General features: G+C 40.7%; 1 protein-coding gene across 5 annotated transcripts in view; it reads left to right on the top strand.

Annotated features, from left to right (window-relative positions):
- COBLL1 (cordon-bleu WH2 repeat protein like 1) overlaps positions 1-21,402 on the top strand; it is an 87,943-nt gene that overhangs the window by 44,334 nt on the left and 22,207 nt on the right. For 3 of the 5 annotated variants that reach the window (XM_062630508.1, XM_062630512.1, XM_062630513.1), the window contains exons 2-7: positions 2,970-3,149; positions 14,022-14,223; positions 15,134-15,362; positions 17,049-17,087; positions 17,956-18,050; positions 18,182-18,421. In XM_062630508.1, coding sequence (XP_062486492.1) covers positions 2,970-3,149; positions 14,022-14,223; positions 15,134-15,362; positions 17,049-17,087; positions 17,956-18,050; positions 18,182-18,421 — 985 coding nt within the window. Of the gene's footprint in view, positions 1-1,578; positions 1,727-2,969; positions 3,150-14,021; positions 14,224-15,133; positions 15,363-17,048; positions 17,088-17,955; positions 18,051-18,181; positions 18,422-21,402 lie in introns of those variants that run through there. The other 2 variants (XM_062630511.1, XM_062630510.1) reach the window with 2 other exon arrangements.

Raw genomic sequence — 21,402 nt, 5'->3', positions numbered from 1 at the left:
ACCACTCTCTCTGTCTTTCAGCAAATTTAAAACCAGCAGCTCTCCTGATTTGCTAGGTACCTCATAGAGCTGAAGAGGCAACAAAGAACAGGGCTGTTGGTTTTGTTTTATGATGGATAAGTGTTTGAAATGATGGTGTAGACTTGGAGCTACTTAGATAATTCTGGTTTTACTTTTTGGTGTTTGAACAAAATGGTGTCTGGAGGATGCCTTTGTGAGTGAAATCACCTGTGTCAGCTTCTTGGAGGCACCCTAGTGCAAAAGAGGAAGGGAGGGTTTGTAGTTTAAATCTATCCCTGCAAGTGTATTGCCACCATCCTGTCACCTGCTGATTCTGATTTGCACCTGTAGAAGTAATCATGGTAACATGAATTGCTCTTGCTGCCTGATACCATATCTTGGGCACTGGGAGCACAGGGCTTCTGTTACTTGTCAGGCAGCCTTTCCTGTGACAAGGTGGAGAGACAAACTCAAGAAATGAAAAAGCTGTAAGAGCAAATATAAGTGCTTTGGGCTAAGAATGAGAGATGAGGGAATTGGTGAAAAAATGAAGAAAAAGATACGACATCTGGAAACAGAAAATGAAAGTGTTGGGATTCCTGTAGTTTAATAAGAGGTTACTGAAAACTTGGCATAACTTCTGAGATGGTATACTTGGAGATTTTACCTCCTTTGTATGGGGCAGGAAACATAAGCATGACTAACCACAAACATGCAGATGTGCTAGAGATGGGTAGGGTACATGGCTCTGCAGTGGTGTGTGTGTGGATTCAGCCAACCTCATTAGACTGCCTGATCCCATGTAGGTGTGTGTATGTGCTCTTTATAAATACAAGAACTTCATCTATCTAGCTGTTACACGTAAGTTTTGTCAAGAGTATCTTATCAGTTTTAGCTTTCTAGTGTAAGTTAGACACTGTAGATGTTAAATGCAGCCACATTTTACTTATGTGGACCGTGCATTTATTGCTGTGATAGCAGAGTTCCCGCAATGCAATTGCATTCATGTGCTTAATGGAAACTAGAGTCCACTAGCATTTGCAAACTAATCTTTCTGTGGCATGTACTCTTCAAAGATTAAATTCTGAAATCAGTTGTAATAAACATCTTTTAACAGTCATTAGAAGTCACTTAAAGACGTAACAGTGCGCAAAGAAGAGGATAAGCAGTACCTTTTCATTTTGGGTTTGGATTCTGTTTTGGTATTAATGCTGGGGGAGTTTTTAGGTTTCTGTTTGTTGGGGTTTTTTTAATAGCTGTATTGATGCTCTATACTGGTCAATAATTTCTTTCTGGCAGATGCATGAAAGCTGAAGATCATGCAAAAAGCCTCCAAACAAGTCATGGAGGAGTAAAAAGAAGTTTGATTAATACATTTTGCAATGTTCACATAACCCAGAAACAACCTAGGCAAGCTGGTGTAGAGACTTACAGTTAAATTTGCAGCTAATGCCACACGTCTTGAACTGTATGCAGAGTGCACCAAAACTAATTTAAAACATTAGCAGAGAGGAGGTATAAATTTTGATGGCGGATCCTCATTCGGTGTGTTTGGAGGTCTACGAGCACTCCTGATTAGCTCTGAGAGGCTGTGAATAGTTAATTATTCAGCATGGAGTTCCTAAGTTCAAAACCCTAAGCACTTTCAGCAACAGATCGGTCATGTGAAGTCTCATTACACAGCCGTCTTTTGCAGTGCGGCTCTGGACCTTGTTTCCCCTTCATTGTGAGTGACTTTAAACTTTGTTTTCCCAAGAAAGATGTGTGTTTCTAATTGTACACTAGATCTTTTTGTTTTAATTTTGCAGGACAATTATAGAACTTAATTTCTTCTGTTAAATTTAAAATGAACTTTGTTACAGCTCCAGAATTTAAATTGCAAGCATATTTTTGGAACCTTTGTGTATTATGTTTGAGATATATTTTAGCTTTCTGTGAATGTGGCTCTATCCAAGCTTTTGAAAAGAATATTTATAAAGGATTAAGAAGCACTCATGAGGTAATACATCTCCACAGGGTGTTTTGTTTCTTATGGTGAAATTCTGAAATACTGTTTCTTCCTTGTGACAGTATCGGTGAAAAGTTATTTGAATAGAAGGGGATGTTGTGCTATGTAGGACATGAGAGTTCTGCCTTCAGAATTTACTTAAGCATAAATATATTAAGAGATGTAGAGAGTTTTCCATTTATACCACTTTGGTTTATTTTTTTTAATAGAAATAAGTGAAACTTCCTTATTGATGACTCTTTGCATTCAAGTGTACCCTGGCTTCTCACCAAGATGGCAAAGGATAGCGAGAAAATTGAAATAGGAAATTGGCTTGGGTGAAAGGAAAATATAAAAGCATATTGTGACTGAAGTGCCAAGAAATATTACAACACAGTAGGACTGGTTATACTGCTACGTTATTACCATAATGAAGTAAATAGATTAAAGTTGGTAGGGTGTGTTGGAATGAGTTTAATAATAAAAAGAAAAATTGGGGGAAGAAAAGTGTTATTATTCCTTTTGGCTATCTGTCCTCTCTATTAAATGTACTGTCAGTGCTATTTGGCTTCATCCTGAATGGTACAGTTATTTCAGTTTGTACTAATCCAGTAAATCTGTTTGGAGAATGCACAAATAGGGTCCTTTGCAAAATCCAAGGGAGGAAAACAAGTAACTAATTTTTTAGTTTATACTTTTTAAATATGTATTAAAAACCGTTTTTTTTTTTGTTTTGGGCTTGATGTTTATTGGGTTGGGGTTTGTTTTATGTTTTGTATGATGGATACATTATCCTGTTGTAACTTCTGTCATCACTGATCATGTTTAATATTGACTCATCCCGTCTTTGCACATATAGCTTGCACAGTCCAAGTGAAAATTAAGTGTGTATCATTCCTGTTCTGAGTCTTGTTAGTTTGCCAGTATGGAATCATATGTATAAATACATACTTGACTTTTAATTTTTATCCATTTGTTTCAGAAGAAAATCTAAAGCACCGCCTCCTCCATCTGAAACAAAACCCATTGCCGTTTCTCCATTTGATAACACAGAACCAGCCAACTTCATCATGGAACAGAAAGAGAATGTAATTGATAAAGATATTGAACTATCAGTGGTCCTGCCAGGAGATGTGATCAAGTATACTACAGTTAATGGGAGGTAAGTTACACAGAATGACATTTTTGTTGAATTTTCTTGCTCTGGTTTACTTCAATCTTCATCCATGTTTTAATCACTCAGTAAAATACATGAGTTCTGTAAGTGAACATTGGGTGGATTAAAAGAAGGTGAAGGGCCTAGAGCACAAGTTGTACGAGGAGCAGCTGAGGGAATTGGGGTTGTTTAGCCTGCAGAAAAGGAGGTTCAGGAGAGTCCTTATCACTCCCTACATCTACCTGAAAGGAGCTTGCAGTGAGGTGGTGTTTGTCTCAAGTAGCAAGCCATAGGATGAGAAGAAATAGCCTCCAATTGTTCCAAGGGAAGTTCAGCTTAGGTATTAAGAAAAATTTCTTCACAGAAAGGGTTGTGAAGCATTGGAAAAGTCTGCCCAGGGAAGGGGTGGAGTTTCCATCCCTGGAGGTATTTAAGAGATGTGTAAAATCGGGCACCTAGGGACATGGCTTAGTGGTGGACTTGGGCAGTGCTAGGATAATGGTTGTACCCAGTGCTCATAAAGGTCTCTTCCAACCTAAATAATTCTATGATTCTGCTATGATTTTGGGGTAAGTGTGGAAACATATACTATATACATTCACCTACCTTTTGGAGAGACTTTTTATTCTCTCCAAATTGTGTATGGCACCTATTGGGATGTGTAGCCATACTTGTTCTTTCTAGGCACTGCAAATCTCTAGAAAAATGTCGGCTTGTATGAGTCACTGAATCTTCCCACATCAGTTTTCCTTGTTGGACTTAAAAATGAATTCCTGAATCCTGTTTGGGTACAAAGTCATGTGTTCAGCACTTACACAGCACTACTACCTATAGACTATTAGCAGTCCTAAAAAATAGCGTCATCACTTCAAATAAAATCTGTAATGCTTTAAACAAATAGTTTCTAGCTGCAGCTTGGGTGTTTTTTTTCCTTTTTATTTTTTTTTTTTTTTAGTTCTTTATTTTTTTTATTTACTAATATGTTTAAGCTGGTTTTAATTTAAAATACATATTTTAGTCTGATAATTGGTAGTGTAGGTTGTGTGTATAACTCTCAAGTGACCTTTAGTTCAGAAAGACCTGGACATTGACTGGTGTTGAAATCAGAAATCCTGGGATTTAGAATCATAGAATTGTTAGGGTTGGAAAGGACCTTAAGATCATCTAGTTCCAACCCCCCTGCCATGGGCAGGGACACCTTATGCTAAATCATATCACCCAAGGCCTTGTCCAACCTGGTCTTGAACACTGCCAGGGATGGAGCATTCACAACCTCCCTGGGCAACCTATTCCAGTGCCTCACCACCCTAACAGGAAAGAATTTCCTTCTTATATCCAGTCTAAACTTCCCCTGTTTAAGTTTGAACCCATTACCCCTTGTCCTATCACTACAGTCCCTAATGAAGAGTCCCTCTCCAGCATCCCTATAGGCCCCCTTCGGATATTGGAAGGCTGCTATGAGGTCTCCACACAGCCTTCTCTTCTCCAGGCTGAACAGCCCCAACTTCCTCAGCCCGTCTTCATACGGGAGGTGCTCCAGTCCCCTGATCATCCTCGTGGCCCTTCTCTGGACTTGCTCCAACAGTTCCATGTCCCTTTTATGTTGAGGACACCAGAACTGCACACAATACTCCAGGTGAGGTCTCACAAGAGCAGAGTAGAGGGGCAGGATCACCTTCTTTGACCTGCTGGTCACGCTCCTTTTGATGCAGCCCAGGATACGGTTGGCTTTCTGGGCTGCAAGCGCACGCTGCCTGCTCATGTTCATTTTCTCATCAACCAACACCCCCAAGTCCTTCTCTGCAGGGCTGCTCTGAATCTCTTCTCTGCCCAACCTGTAGCTGTGCCTGGGATTGCTCCGACCCAGGTGTAGGACCTTGCACTTGGCATGGTTAAACTTCATGAGGTTGGCATCAGCCCACCTCACAAGCGTGTCAAGGTCCCTCTGGAGGGCATTCCTTCCCTCCAGTGTATCAACCGAACCACACAGCTTGGTGTCATCGACAAACTTGCTGAGGGTGCACTCAATCCCACTGTCCATGTCAGCGACAAAGATGTCAAACAAGACCGGTCCCAACACCGATCCCTGAGGGACACCACTTGTTGCTGGTCTGCAGCTGGACATTGAGCCATTGACCACAACTCTTTGTGTGCGGCCATCCAGCCAGTTCTCCACTGAGTGGTCCATCCATCAGATTGATGTCTCTCCAGTTTAGAGACAAGGATGTCATGTGGGACAGTGTTGAATGCTTTGCGCAAGTCCAGGTAGATGATGTCAACTGCTCTACCCCTGTCCATCAGTTCTGTAGCCCCATCATAGAAGGCCACCAAATTGGTCAGGCAGGATTTCCCCTTAGTGAAGCCATGCTGGCTGTCACCAAGCACCTTGTTGTTTTTCATGTGCCTTAGCATGCCTTCCAGGAGAATCTGCTCCAAGATTTTGCCAGGCACAGAGGTGAGACTGACTGGTCTGTAATTCCCCGGGTCATCCATTTTCCTGTTCTTGAAAATAGGGGTTATATTTCCCTTTTTTCCAGTCATCGGGAACTTCACCTGACTGCCATGATTTCTCAAATATGATGGCCAGCGGCTTCTCAACTTCATTTGCCAGCTCCTTCAGGACCCGCGGATGGATTTCATCAGGACCCATGGACTTGTGCACGTTCAGAGTTTTAAGATGGTCTTGAACCAGTTCCTCTCCTACAGTGGGCGCAAGGTCTTCATTCCCACAGTCCCTGCATCTGTCTTCCAAGACTTGGGTGGTTTGGTCAAAGCCTTTGCCAGTGAAGACTGAGGCAAAGAAGTCATTCAGAACCTCAGCCTTCTCCAAACCCCATGTAGCCAGTTCTCCCGAGAGCTTCCTGTGGGGGCCTACATTCTCCCTAGTCTGTTTTTTATTTGCTATGTACCTGTAGAATCCCTTCCTTTTATCCTTAATACCCCTAGCCAAGTTTAATTCTAACTGGGCCTTAGCTTTCCTAACCTGGTCCCTAGCTTCTTGGACAACATCCCTGTACTCTTCCCATGCCACCTGTCCTTGCTTCCACCTATTATAAGCCCCTTTTTTCCTTTGAATTTTCCTCAGGAGCTCCTTATCCATCCAAGGAGGTCTCCTGGCCCTCCTGCTGCACTTCCTTCTGGTCAGGATGCAACACTCCTGAGCTTGTAGCAGGTGATCTTTGAATATCGACCAACAGTCTTGGGCCCCTCTGCCCTCTAGGGCTGTATCCCATGGAACCTTCCTAAGCAGGTTCCTGAAGAGGCCAAAGTCTGCTCTCTTGAAGTCCAGGGCAGTGAGCTTGCTGCAAGCTCTTCTCACTGTCCTGAGGATCTCAAATTCGAGCATCTCATGATTGCTGCATCCAAGGCTGCCCTGGAGCGTCACATTTCCAACGAGCCCTTCCCTGTTGGTGAGCACGAGGTCAAGCATGGCACCTCTCCTTGTCGGCTCCTCTATTACTTGCAGAAGGAAGTTGTCTTCCACACAATCGAGGAACCTCCTGGGTTGCTTGTGCCGGGCTGTACCGTCCTTCCAACAGATGTCAGGGTGGTTGAAGTCACCCATGAGAACAAGGGCCTGCGAGCGTGAGGCTTTTCCTATCTGTCTCTGGAGTGCTTCATCCGCAGGTTCTCCTTGATCAGGCAGTCTGTAACAGATCCCCAGAGTAATGTCTCCCATAGCTATATTCCCTTTAACCCTGACCCACAAGCTCTCTGTGGACTGCTCACCTGTCCCCAGACAGAGTTCCATACTCTCCAGCCTACCCCTAACATAAAGGGCAACTCCCCCTCCCCGCCTGCCAGGCCTCTTTCCTAAAGAGCCTGTAACCTTCCATTCCAACACTCCAGTCATAGGAGCCATCCCACCATGTTTCTGTGATGCCTATTATATCATACCCCCGTAGACATGCACACATCTCTAATTCCTCTTCTTTGTTCCCCATGATACAGGCATTTGTAGAGAGGCATCTGAGCTGAGCTCCGAGGCCGGCTCATTGGCTGGAGCGGCTGGGATATCTCTACATTGCTCTGAGCATTTATTGTAGGTGCTGGCAACTGACTGGGTGTGTTGGGATGGAATGATGCCCCCCTCCCCCAGCACATCTAGTTTAAAGCCTTCTTGACCAGTCTGGGAAGCCTCCTACCAAAACTGCTCTTTCCCTTCTTTATCAGACCAGCTCCACCAGCCCCCACTAGACCTGGCCTACAAGCTTGTGTCCCGTGTTCAAGGAACCCAAACCCCTGACTATGACACCACCCTTTTAACCAGTTATTAACCTGGCCAATCCTCCTAGCTTTTTTTAGGTCCTCCCCTGTACCCTGGAGAATTGATGAAAAGACCACCTGAGCTCCAGAGCCCCTAACCACCTCCCCCAGGGCTCTGTAGTCCTTCTTTATGTTCCCCAGGCTACTACTGTCTATATCCGTAGCACCCACATGTATCACCAGGAGTGGGTAATAGTCCGTGGGACTTACTAGAGCAGGCAGCCTCTCTGCCACATCCGTGATCCGTGCCGCCGGTAGGCAACACACCTCCCCTGGGACGGGATCTGGCCGGCAGACGAGTGCTTCTGTCCCTTTCAGTGTAGAGTCCCCTACTACTACGACCTGACACTTTTTCCTGGCAGCACCAGTAGAGATCTTCTTTAGCAGTGCACCAGCCGGCTGTTTCTGGCTCGAGTGCGTTTCCTCATTAGCCCCCTGCAGGACAGCAAAGCGGTTCTGCGTGGGGACAGGGGATTTAGGGGGAAGCCCCTCGCTTTTGGTTGTCCTTTTCCTTCTTTTTTTTGTTGTTGTTTTTTTTTTTTTGTCACTAGTTCCCAGCTTCCCGGGTTAACGGCCTCCAACTTTCCTTCATGAGGTAGAGGGGAAGCTCGAGGCCCCTGCACAGTTTGGACCTGGAGCAAGTATTCCTGCTTCCTCTCAGCTTCCCTGACATCTCGCAGCCTATTAACAGCATCCCGCAGCTCAGCCCCTGCTGCAGGAGGGCCTCCACCAGGGAGCACCGAGTGCAGCCCTGCCCATTGTGCGCCCTCCCCTCACCAGACCAGTGCAGGCACTCTCCTCTCTGCACCCCGAGCTCTGCCCTGCAGCCTCCCCTCTCACCGGCTCTCTCTGGGTGCCTACGCTGCCACCGCCGGGGCAGCCAGAGCAGAGCTCCCGGACCGGGCCCTGCTCACAGGACGAGTGCTCACCATCCCGCCCGCCTGCCCGCGACAGCTACCCTCGTCCCTCGCGCTCCCTGGGGCAGGTTTTTAACCGCCGCTGCTTCAGGCCCCGCCCCGTGTGAGTCAGCTGCTCGCTCTCGTCAGCTGAGCTGCCGGCTCCGGGGCAGCTCCTGTCGAGGACTCGAGGCTCCCTCGGTGGCTCCCGTCGCTCCGAGTTGAGGCTCCTGGACGCTGATCTTACCCCCCCCCCCGGCTCCGGTGTTGAAGGCGTCCTCCCTCGAGCTACTCACCTCAGCAGTTGATCCAAATTTGAAATGTTATATTAATTATCCTACCAAGAAGGCTCCTATGGAAAGCCTTATATGGATGAGAGCAATTAGGATGCCAGATTGTTGCTTTCCTAAGCTGAAATAAACTAGCTGTATATCGTCCTTGCGTTAGTGTATTGCCAGGGTCTTTGCTGCTGAAAGCAAGGAGGTGAATTTATTTATTTATTCAAATTAGGCAATGTAAATGTATAGTTACAGCTACTTCTCAATAAGAGATAGTTTGGCTTGAGTCTGTTTATATGCTTTGTCATTGTTCATGAGGTCATTTCTTAGAAATCAAATACTCTAGAGCTGCAGTGGGTGAACTTTTGTGGCTACTTCTTGCCCCCCTTCCCAACTCCATGTGATTTTTAGGATAACTTAAATCTGAGGTTATATTTCTCATGCTGTCTGCTAACACGGTGCCTTCCATGGCACTCTTAAAGGTGAAACTCCACATGTACGCTATGAGGCACTTCTCTTCCTTCTTTTCACTCCCTTTGTCCACACTTATGAGTACCAGGTGCCCACTGTCTCACTTTGCTGAAAACAAAGTGGCAGAAAGGAGCATTGCTCGTGTCTTCGCTTGATTGTTATATTGTGTAGCATTACTCCTTGTTCAAGACAGACCTCACAGGCTTATCAGGAAGTGCACTTATTTCCTGATCAGTTTTATTATCCCACAGTTACTGTTTCTTTTTTTCAGTCAAGACCCTGTATGTAATTGATTTCATAAATTGCTCTCTTGCAAATAAGAACCTATATTAGCACTGCTGGGCTCACTTAGAATGAGGGGAGACACTGTGCAGGACCTGCAGTCCACCATGAAACATACTTCAAACTATCTTCTAGTTTTGCACTGTCTTGATAGTTGTATTTTATGGACAAATTGGAAGATCCCTGTAGAAATGACATAAATTGCTAATTTGTCCCTTTCCTGTTCATGATCAGAGATAAGCAGCTTCAAAGCTCCCAAGGAGAGAATACCTTTCAAAATCTCATACTAGAAAAAGCAAAACTGAGTTTGTACAGCCATGTGCTCAAATGTCATAGTCCACTAGAGTAAACTTCTCTACGGTTCTCAGATGAAGTTGGGTTGGTTTGCTCCCTACTTTTTCATAGTGGCTAGTGAGAGCTATGTTGAATAAAGCAAGGTGTTACACAGCTAAATATCCTGAGTGAGTAGAAGTAGGCAGAAGAGGATCAGAATGAAATCTGAAAGAGATTTTATAGGAAAAGATTACAAGGGAGAATAATTTTTGATCCTTGAGTTGATCTATTAGCAACTAAAGCAAAAAAAGTGAGAAAGGAAGGAGGACTGAAATAGCTCATTCCTCATTCTGGAACTTCAAGCATAGGTGGATTCTCTTATTTAAGCCTAGACACCAATTTGTAGTAGTTGATGATAATGATTCAGTTCAGAATCTGACAGTGGCATTCAAACTCTCCTGTCACCAGGATTCCTGCAGGGGGTACAAGCAAAATATTTTTTTAAAACAGACAAACAACTTCCCCCCCCCCCCCCCCAAAAAAAAAAAACAAAACCCGCATTGTAGGAGCAGTGAGTGGTAAGAAGTGAAGTTCCACTGTTCAGGTGAAGGAATAGGTCAAGATTTGAAGCCCAAGAAGAAAAAAAAAAACTCACAAACAACAAAAAACTTGAACTATTTTGTTTAGCAGCCTGATCATTTTGAGTTATTTTTTTTTTATTTTCCCACAAGGAAGAACTGCAAAGTGTGAGAAAATGTTATCAAAACAGAACAATTAGTTTAAGTTGTATACATCAGTAAATTAACTTAGAAATATCAAGGACCAATATGGTAATGACGTGCGTTTTACTTGGAAATGGTGTGTCAATTTTGCAGGGCAGCATGTTTAGAGCTTCAGTTTCTGATGACTTAGCTTTGCTGAATTTGTTTTCTTTAGAGTCCTTTGTGAGTTTCCATTTATCCATTCTTGAGTATGTTCAGTCTTTAAGATATTTTTTAACAAACCATTGGTTTACTCTATAGCTGGCTAGTGAATAATAAGCTTTGTGGTGTTGCCCTACTTTTCAAAACTTATCGTACTTACATTTGTTAGTAAAAAATATCTTTTTAGTGACTAGGATTAGTAAATAGTTTTGCAAGGAAGGCCATGAAGCCATGGGCTTAAGTAATTGGAGATCTATAGAAAGCCACATTGTGTGTAGGTTTCTTCTCTTTTCTTTCTCCCTTCCTCATAGGAATACTCTTGGTGGCTGCTGACAGAAGGTTTTTTTTTTGTTCAGTGGTGCTTACTGTGAGTCTCATGATGGGAAGAAAGACCTTGTTCCTAAAGTTTGACTGTGTAAGAATCTCCACTTTCTGTTTTTTTTTAAGTAGCAGGTTTCTAGCCCTTGATTTTAGAGAGGAGTGTAGAAATGTGATGATTTTTTTTTTGTTTTGTTTTTCCTTTAAACACTTGATTCGGTCACTTCAAATACACCTTTCAGTGTTGGTTACAAGATAACAGTATAGGTGAAGGTGCAACTTTAACTGTCAGGTGATGTAACGAAACACTACTCGCCACCTTTTATTGGTGTTTTAGTCAGGTAGGAAGAACCAGAAGCAAACAGATGAGAGAAGAAGGGGTGTGGCAATATGTAAACAAATGTATGAACAGAGACTTCCAGAAAAGTTAAGTAAGGTAATGAAGGTAAAGAAGTCACAAATAAAGATTTTACTGAAATTAGATAGAGGAAGACAAGCAGATGAGGTACTCTGAGGCAGCTGATGGCCACTTCTTGGAGTTTTGCTAAATATTGATCATGGAAGCTGTTAAATGTACTGTGATTTATGTACAAGGCTTTAGCAAAACACAGTGTTACAGGTTTTGGAGGATGTGATTACAAAAAAGATTGCTTTTTATATCGCAGTAGGAGTATCTGTCTAAAGCAGTCATTGAAGGTGTCTTGGCTTCCAGTGGAGGGCGGGACGGGACTTAGTCTAGCATCCTCCAGTCAAGCAGGTAATTTCTGGAAGTATCAAGGGAAAGCAAATTTGCTCCGAATCACTGTTTTCATGTACTAATTTGCATGTACCTATCTGTTGTTTGTGAGCAGCTGTTTCTCACTTACCATTCTGTCACTTGCTGTGACTCTGGTAACGTGAGGGCTTTCCCCTGTCACCACGGTGCATTTCCATATAATGGCTTTTTGCGGTCTTTGCTTGTGAATTCTTGCTCTGGTCATCTTCAGTGTTCTTACCACTCTCTGATACCTGAAGGCCAGAAGGAAGGGCAGCTGTTAAAAATAGTGTATATAAATGCACCAGAAAAAAAGTAATGGGTAACTTATTGGATAGGCTGATAACTAGAAAGGTCGCTACAGAAGTAGTGTCTGCAGTCTCTTCTGGGTTCCTCCTTGCCTCTCCTGCCAGTGGCATGAGGGAATGACATGATTTGCATTTGCAGCTTATTAGGGTAAGATGGGTATACTTGTTCTCTGCCAGAAATGCGAGAAATAAAGTAGTTTTTTTCTTCGTTCTTCTAACTGGAGCAGGAGAGTAAAATTGAAATAAACTCTGGTTTAGCTGTGTGAAAAGGGAGGTATAGCTAGTTTTCTGCAGTGCTCAGTGCACTATGCATGGTATTTCTCAGGCTGATATATATCATCTAGATGAAAGCATGGGGAATATATTACATTCTTCTATACCTTTTCAGAGCGTCAGCTGCTTTTTTGACTCTTTGGTGGCTCATTTCTGTATGTTTTTTATTTATTGTTCCTCCTGCCTTTGTCTCCTGAGGCAAGTATTCTTCTGACATTTAAGCAGGGAGAAATTTTCTTGTGTGTGTGGGGGGTGGATGGGAAGTAACAGTCCTGCAATAACTATATCTGTCAGCTTTCAAACCATTTCCATCTTCTGTAAGTACAGTGTGTGCACCAGGTAGTCCAGCCTTGCTTCTAGAAATCAGAAGACAGCTTGCTTAAGAAACATTTGTTCTCTAAGACTAAATGAAAACAGGAATGATATTGCAGGGTTAAAGGGGGTAGAAGAGCAGTGTTCACAATAATCTCTAATGTTGAGTCATTCTTAATTCTTTTACAGAACCATATCATATAAAAAGTCTGGTTTAACTTCCAACTTAATAAATGTATTAACTGTCTTCATACTGTCTATAATTCTGCGTAGCTTGATGGATCTCTGTAGAAGCTATCTATTTTCACATTTGGTTATGCTATCAGTACTTGCATCTGTTATGAGATTACATCTAGAATTTAAGATTTCTGATAAAGCCATACCAGCCAAACCCTGTATTAATTTTCCTTTGGACACTTCAGTGTCCTTTTCAGCATAGCATTTGATTGCTTCACAAACTTGTAAATTCTTTTCATAATATCCTTGTGAGACAGAGCAGGTGATAGATTTCCCTCTTTGTAGTTGTAACTGGGAGAGACAGAGAACATCAAAATGAAATGCTCCTTACAAATAATTGCCCAACTCAACAAACTGAGGAATGACCAGTTGCAGTGACCTGATAGTATTATAACTTTATTCAGTTGCTGTAACATGCAAAGTTAGGATACTGTTCTTCCCTTTGGTTTATTTAAACATCTGTGATGCTTCTGTTTAAAGTACAGCTTTAATAAATTTATTCCAATAGCAACTGGGAATGTTCAGCATTATCTTAATGTGCTGCTCTGCATGTTATTGAGCACTGAGTGAACAATGATGCACAATTCATGACTACATATGAAAAATTTGCTTTGCATACTTCATTGTGAAAGGGACATCTGCTGCATCACACAGAGCTTCTAAAATAAAATTGCATTCAGCTTCTACATTGTTATTTAGGTTCTTTCCCTCTGTCTGTATTAAGCACCTGGCTCTTATTTTGGGATCCCTAATGCAAGACCTCCTTGAAAGCTGGCTTCCTCAAACTTGATTTCTCCTGTTTCCTCCAAATAGCTCCTGCTTGGTATTTCTGAAAAGAAAGTACCTTGTAACCTCAGAATGAATATTAAAAATGTCAATCTTTGGAAAGAAACTGTTCTTAACGAGTAGCAGGGTATTTATCACCACTGCTAAGTTCCCATTAAAAACCAAATGAGGTGGCTAATCCACATGTCCCTGCTGACCTCAGGAAAAGCATCATTTCATACAAGAAAATATTTCTCCCTTTGCTCAAGCACATGGCATACTTCTGTGCAAGCTGGTTTCATGTTCTGTTTAGTGTATTCCTTTTTTTTTTTTTGCTTTGCCTTTTTTATTGCTGTTTTTTTTTGTCTCTTTTTTATGTTGAAGATATTTAAAGTTGGTGGCTGGCAATACTTATTTAGTCATGGAAGGGAAAGGATGACTTGGGTTAAATGTTTAGCAGTGCATTTTGTTATTGCCTGTTTAATTGTCGTCTGTTGTGACAGTTCCATTTGTCTTTTACAGGAAGCCCATGATGGACTTGCTGATTTTTCTCTGTGCACAGTATCATTTAAATCCATCAAGTTATACTATAGAGTTGTTATCAGCAGAAAATAGCCAGATTAAATTCAAACCTAACACACCAGTGGGACTGCTCGAAGTGGAAAAGGTGATTTTGAAGCCAAAACAAATGGATAAGAAGAAACCTGCTCCAGTTATACCGGAGGTGAGAACTGAAATTAAAGCGTGTTGAGAAATTAGAATCGCTATTGGATTCAACAAGTTGAGCTCATAGGTCAGCCTCTTGTTTCAGCATTTCCTGTTGTCTCTGATCCTCTCACGATGCACCCCTTTGAAATGCTTGGCTCCATGTTCTTGATAACCTCCTCCTAGGTAAAATACACTTCAGTTTGTTGCAGAAAACAACTTTGCTGTGAAAGAAGGGAACATTAGAATATTATTTGAATTCCCACGCCTTACCGTCCTTTTGACAAATTCTGCAGATGAAGTGTGGCTGAATACAGCCTTCTATAAACTGAAAATCAACAACTTGAACCATCTGTCATGCTGTGATATATATGCCCTTCTGATTGTATGTTCATTTTCCTTTAATACATACTGTACTTTTTTGTTGTTAAACAGTTTTTTTTTATATACCCTTGAGAAGGCAGGAGGTTTTAGAAGTACTAAAGCAACTTCTGGGTGTTGCTTCAATCTTTCCTTCTAGCTTTGTTGTTCTGCTGTAGAGAAAAATCCTGGGATTTAATTTATCTAAAGCACTTAAGGGCCAGGGGAACTCTTCTGCTGCCCTCTTACTTTCATCCTACTTGTGTACATGCACATGCACCCATGGCTCATTGGCTGACTTTTACAGCTCCATAATGTAACCTAGTAGAGCATCTCACTCCTGGAATGTGCCCTACTGGACAGGCAAATGACAAATACTAAAGAAGGAACAGACTGTTTCATGTGCCCTTTTCTTCTGTAGCAGGAAATCGCACAATTGTAGTGTTGAATCAATAACATTGGTGAAGTTGGCCACAAGTGGAATTCCTGTGACTGCTATAAGGCTGTTATAAAAATGCCAGTTGTTTCACAATTTGTGGTGGTACTTACTGGAGTTTTCTTCTCTCCAGCAAACAGTAAGGGTAGTGATAAACTACAAGAAGACACAGAAGACAGTCATAAGAGTTAGTCCACATTCACCCCTTCAAGAACTCATTCCGGTTATCTGTAGCAAATGTGAGTTTGATCCTTCACACACTCTACTGCTGAAGGATTACCAGTCTCAAGAACCCCTTGATGTGACAAAATCCCTTAATGACCTTGGACTAAGAGAATTATATGCCATGGATATCAGTAGAGGTAAGATAACTTCTGTGAATTGCAGAAAATTATAGAAAAGATAATTACTTAATATTTCAATCAGGTATACGTTTTGTTGGGATAATTTTACTTTTGAAGAAATTGATTTCTAGCATATAGTATATATTTAATTAGTCTTCCTTAAAATCGAAACTGGGACAAGTGTATCTGTACTTATGTTTGAGAAGTGCTATAAAAAGGTCTTATTTTCTAACAATGTGTTAGGCACCAGTAAAGATAGCTAAGTACAAATCATCACTTGTAAGCGACCTCTTCCTTTCCTTCCCCCAAAACACCAACAACACTGTATTTCTCTGAGCTTATAAGAAGATAATAGGATCATGATGAGCTGAAAAGTACAAAAACATTAGAGAAATATAGTTTTGTTTTAAAATTATTCAAAATTTCAAAAGTGTTAGAATATTCTGATGGTATTTATGTCTATTGGATTGCTATTTGCTAATTTTATAGATTGTGAAGGAATAATAATCTTCTTTTTTAATTGTGGCCCAACAAGGGCATAATGAACTAACTAACGTCCTTGTATTTGTACATACATTCCTATTGCCTGGTTTTAGCAGTATTTGTAAACCTGTCTTTTTCATGAAGAGTTTATTGTACTACAAGTAAAAGCTTTGTACAGTGTGGTTTGCTCTGTTTCAGACATTTCTCACAGGAAATCTTAACTCATATAGAATGCAGTAATAGTGGCTTACTCTTGTTCTTGACTGTTGTTCTATTTGCTTGTTCTCCTTTCCAATCTAAAACCTGGGGGGGGTTGTTGGGCTCTTTTTTTGTCTTTTTTCCTCATTTCTACCTAATATGGTAACCTTATAATTTGGTGCTTACAGTTTCAAGAGTTCTCTCAATTTGCAAGTGCCAGTTATCTTGAATAACAGGAGAGTGAGAGATTTCGAAAATGTCTTTTTTTTTTCTGTGAAGAAAACAAACACGAAATATTTTTCTCTTCCCCACTGGAAAACAACATATTTTAACTTGCCTAAACATGCTCCTTGGGCTACATGTGCCCATAGTGCATTGTCTTGTTTGTTGTCTGGCTACTGCTTTCATCTACAGACTGGCAGAGCTGCCTTTTGAGCAGTATGACGTGTGCTTCATTTGAATCAACAGCCAAAAATCCTAGGGAGGGAATATGAGGGCATATCTGCTTTCTACACAGCAGTGCCTGGCTAGGAACTATTCTCTTGATACAAAGTAGTTCAGCATTTCAGTTTTGCAGACAGCTTCAGAGCTTTACATTTTGAGTTTGCTTTATGAAAGCAAGTGGTGCGGTGTGCCTTGTAGCAAAATTTAAATTCATATTTTATCCAGATTATATTTGCATTTTACATTCCTCTTTGTTTTCCATGTTTGGGCTGCCTTACAATCCAAAATTTACAGAGCAAACTATTCTATATACTGATTTTTGTTTTTCCATCAGAAATATAAGTGAAGACTCTCTCCTTATTTGCAAGATTTCTGTCTGTGCTTTATGTCTTCAGACTCAAGTTCTTAAATGGTTTTTAACATTTAGATAGTAAAGATACACATCCTTTTACTTCAGGAAAGTACCTAGTTACATTTTCCAAGTGATGAAGATTGAGCTTGACTTTCTGTGTTTGTAACTTATAACTGCATCCTTGATTCAGATTCACATTTTCTGTCTTTCTTTTTGTCCTTCTATAGCCACATCACCAGCTGATTTAAATTTACCATCTTTGCAAGGTATGATTTACTGAAATAGGCAGTGAAACTGTAGCACTTATGTGACATTACAGTCTGCTGCTATTAGAACGTCTGCTTAACTATGACATGAGTAATTGTCCTATCATAAATGCATATTTAAAAAGATAATACAGAAATGGATATACCCAGCTATATATGAAGGATTTCTGTATAGTTCTACTCTGGATTGATGGATTAGATTTGCAGTCATGTTTTTATTAATACTTGTACTGAGACCCCAAAGGGGCCTTTCTTATTTCTTCTCCTCATTGCATTTGCATTCAGTGGGATGCCTTTACCAAAGTTAAGTCTAGTAAAAAATTAGAGACAGCCTTTAGGTTTACAAATCATCTGCCTGAAGAAGACAATGTAAGGAGAGTAAATTCTGCAAGGTACCACAATGGACTTGTATAAGGTATGCATGTTACCTGTGCAGCACCTATCAGGTATTTCAGTGATCTTTCTCCAGAGCCATACCATGTGCAGGCATGTGCCTGACTTGTCCCACTTCACACTTTGCCGTGAATTTAAACTGAATTGAGAGCTGGACAGGCTGATGCTCTTTTTCTCCTCTACATGAACCATAACATGTGACAGGTGGGATAGGCTGGATTAAGTGGTAGGGGTATTAACAGCACCTGAAACTCAGCTATTCTGAGCTCTGAGAAAGAAGGAAGAACAGGGGTGGTAGGAAACCTGTTAAGTTTGCAGCATTTAGAAAAAGCTATTAACACAGGTGATTTACAATGTGTTTTGTATATCCTTTCAAGAATGAAGGATGTGAAATGACAGACAGTGAAATAGTAAGAACGCAGGAGAAATAATCTGTGCAGTAAATAATGTCTAGAATTACTGTGTTCTATTTTAGACTCCTACCAATCTGAAAACTTAGATGTTCTGAAGGAGAAAGAAAACAAAGGATTTTTCAGCTTTTTTCAACGAAGCAAGAAGAAAAGAGAACAAGTAAGCTGTAACTTTGAATATGGTTCTAGAAGTTTTGCTTATACATATTGAGCAATCAATCACTGTTGATCATTTTCCAGAGAGTATAAGTAACTTGGATTTTGTTTTCTTCCCCCACCCTGCATGTCAAGGCTTCCAGTGCCCCAGCAACTCCACTGATGAGCAAGCCAAGACCAATGTTTATCACGAGATCTAACACTGTTAGCAAGCAGTATGATTCAAACACTCTGCCATCTGAAATGCCGAAGAAACGGAGAGCTCCTCTACCACCTATGCCAAATTCTCAGAGTGCTCCCCAGGAAATTGCACAAGCCCAAGTCAGACCAACATCTGATATTGTGAAATCTAACAGCCTTGGTAGCAATGAACAGGTTAGTTATGTCTGTTTCACGTCTCTCAGGAAGCTTAGACGTCATAATCCTGATAACCCCGTTAATACCTGCTGAGGCTTGAAATAAACAGGAAAGAAAAGTTTAGTACTTTCTTTTAAAAATCGTAGTTGGAAAATAACTACAGAAATGGGAAGATTCATTCCTTTTAAACTTTATATTGTGTATCCAAAGAGCTATTCAAAATAGTATTTTGAAAAGGTAAAACCTATTTCTTATATAAGTTGGTATTGTGAGCACCTTTTTGTTCTTGTGGATGAATAGGTATTATATTTAAATGTGAGAACATTGTCTCACTTTATCGTCTCTAGTAATTGATGTTTTGATATTTCCAATAATGTTTGATGCTTTAGTTACATGTGATAATGGGAAGTTTGTTCCTTACTAAAAAAAGGTGGAAATCCTGGGGACTAGTCTTTGCAATCTTATGCTCCCAGGAAGTTAAAGTAAGGTCTTTATTTTAATCCAATAGTTATATATTTAATTGAAGTTATGAGATGTGGGCTGCATATTTAAGTAACCTATATATCCCATGCTATGCAGGAATTCTGCCAAAGAATGTGGGAGAACTGATGCATAAGGTATTCTCCTGGTATTGGACATATTATCAGTTGTGTAATTCCAATTAATAGACCAAGGCTAAATTGTCATTATAATCCTTAAAAATTATTTTATACAGTGTCTAAATGCAGTTCCTAAATGTGGTATCTAATAAATGAGGATATCGGTATGCTAGAAAAATAAAATGCAAATAGAAATCTGGGGGATGAATTTTGAGTTAAACTGAAAGACAAGAAATTTCAAACTGTGGCTTCCTTTATACAATCATATACTCTTTCATTGATGCACAGAACCACAAGAGAGCACTGTTTAACAGAAGTTCTGAATCTGTGTACTGTGTCCTGCTGAAAAGCTTTATCATTTGAAGAAGACAAAGGTTTCTTTCTGTATTTTAATAAAAAGAACCTGGGGGGGGCTGGAATCATGATCTTCTTTTACCTCATCGTGTTTTTCTTTTAATTGAATTCAAATTTTTTTGAAAATAATTTCTTAATGTCAACATGCTTTAAATGATTCATATCCTATTATGTCTAACAGTAATGTATGGCTGTTAGGCTAGGATCTGTCACTCAACAAAATTGCTTAGATTTGTTATTTTGTGCTGACATTTCTTATTCATCTAAAGTGATTGGACTAAAGTCTAACAGCCCACAAAGAAAGGACAGAAGTCCAGATTAAGTTACATTTTTTGTGCATTTTCTGTTTTGTATTTATGTGTGCAGCTCCCGTAGAACTTGAACGCCTTTGGCATGTGTTTTTTAAGATGACTTCTGTTTCATTACAATTTGATTGCACAGTGATTTACCAGATAATACAGAGTTTGGGACTTAAATATGAGCAAATATTTGCTCTGAGCTTTTAATTTTATTAATTCATGTAAACTGTTTTGTCTTTTTAGTATCTATTTTCCAATAAATGTCATCTAATGGAAGAATTTGGACTGTATAGTACATGTTGCTCAACTTGATCAGGGAACTCTTAGGAGGGATCTAATGAGAGACTTCCTTGGAAATATGGTCCTTGTAAGAGTGCTGAGACATTTTCAGAGACAGCCTTCCTGCAGTACAGGAGTGGTCCATTCCCCTACTTAGAAAAGGAATAAGCAGAAGAGTAGTCTCATCTAAATGTACTACTGAGGGAGGTCAAGTGCAAAAAGAAGCATGTGAGGGCTGGAAAGGGGACAAAGCAATTCCCTAAAAGAAATACAGAGATACTTGTTGGATGTGCAGAGATGCAGTTAGGAATGCAAAAGCAAGCCTGGAGCTCAAAGCAGCAGATGTCATCAAGATTAACAAAAAAGGCTTTTGTAAGTTAGGGGCAAGCAGAAGTCTGAGGATAAAGGATGAGGTCATCTATCTTTATTTTAGAAAAGTGCTTGTCAGAGTCTACCACAACATTTTTTGTTTAAAGTGTAAGCTATGAACTAGACAAATGAACCACAAGGTAGGATAAAAACTGGCTAAACGGCTCAGATGGTGGTAGACAATGGCTCAAACTGAGACTGGTTGTCAGGTGGAGTTCCTGAGGAGTTGGTAGTGTGGCCAATACTGTTAAATTTATCTTTATAAACAACCTCAATGATGGAATTGAATGCACCCTCAACAAACTTGAAGTTGACACCAAATTGGGCATACAGGCAGGTACACCAGAAGAGCCACCATTCAGGGAGGCAGTGACAGGCTGGGATTGCATGAGGTTTAAAATAGGTGCATCTGAAATTCTCTGTCTGGAATGGAGTAATCCGAAGCACCTGTACAGCCTGGGGTCTGGCTGTGTGATCCACCTTGAATCTCAATACTTTTTAGGCCACAGCTGTACTATGTCCAGATTTAGTTCCTGCAGTTCAAAATAGAGATTAAAACTAGGCAATAGTCCAGTGGAAGGTCACCAGGATGTTTAAAGGTTGAAGAACATACATGTTCTAACAAAAGGAAAGCTCAGATGGGATCTGATACCCAGAAGGTGTTATAAAGAAAGTAAAGGTGTATATTCTGTACAAAGATGCATGGTGACAGAATAAGGACCAATGGGCACAAAGAAGTAGTTGCCTCAGGGAAATCCATTCAGACACAGAAGAAAACTCATCACTGTGGGAAAAACTGGACTTTGGAATATGTTGCTGAAGTGAAGTGGTAGAAGCTCCCACATCAGAAATATTCAAAACATTCCTTGACAGGTTCCTGCAATAACCTAATGCAAGACCTTGTGTTCAACAGAAAAGTGGAGCAAATGATCTCCAAAGATTCCTTCCAACTTAGACTTTCCTGTTTCTCATGGGTGAGTCAGAATTTTGATTTCCCAAAACTGTATCCACATAATTAGGAGAACAGGAAAAAATATATTAGGACTCCACTGCTAACACAAACCAACAAATACTTGGTTTTGCTGTGAGAATAAGCACT

Source organism: Pezoporus occidentalis, unplaced genomic scaffold, assembly GCF_034315485.1.
Source record: "Pezoporus occidentalis ecotype Australia unplaced genomic scaffold, CSIRO_AGI_Poc_V1 ctg354, whole genome shotgun sequence".
In the NCBI taxonomy this organism is placed as follows: domain Eukaryota; kingdom Metazoa; phylum Chordata; class Aves; order Psittaciformes; family Psittacidae; genus Pezoporus; species Pezoporus occidentalis.
The sequence above is the reverse complement of the archived record's forward strand: the minus strand, read 5'-3'. Positions and strand labels throughout refer to the sequence as shown.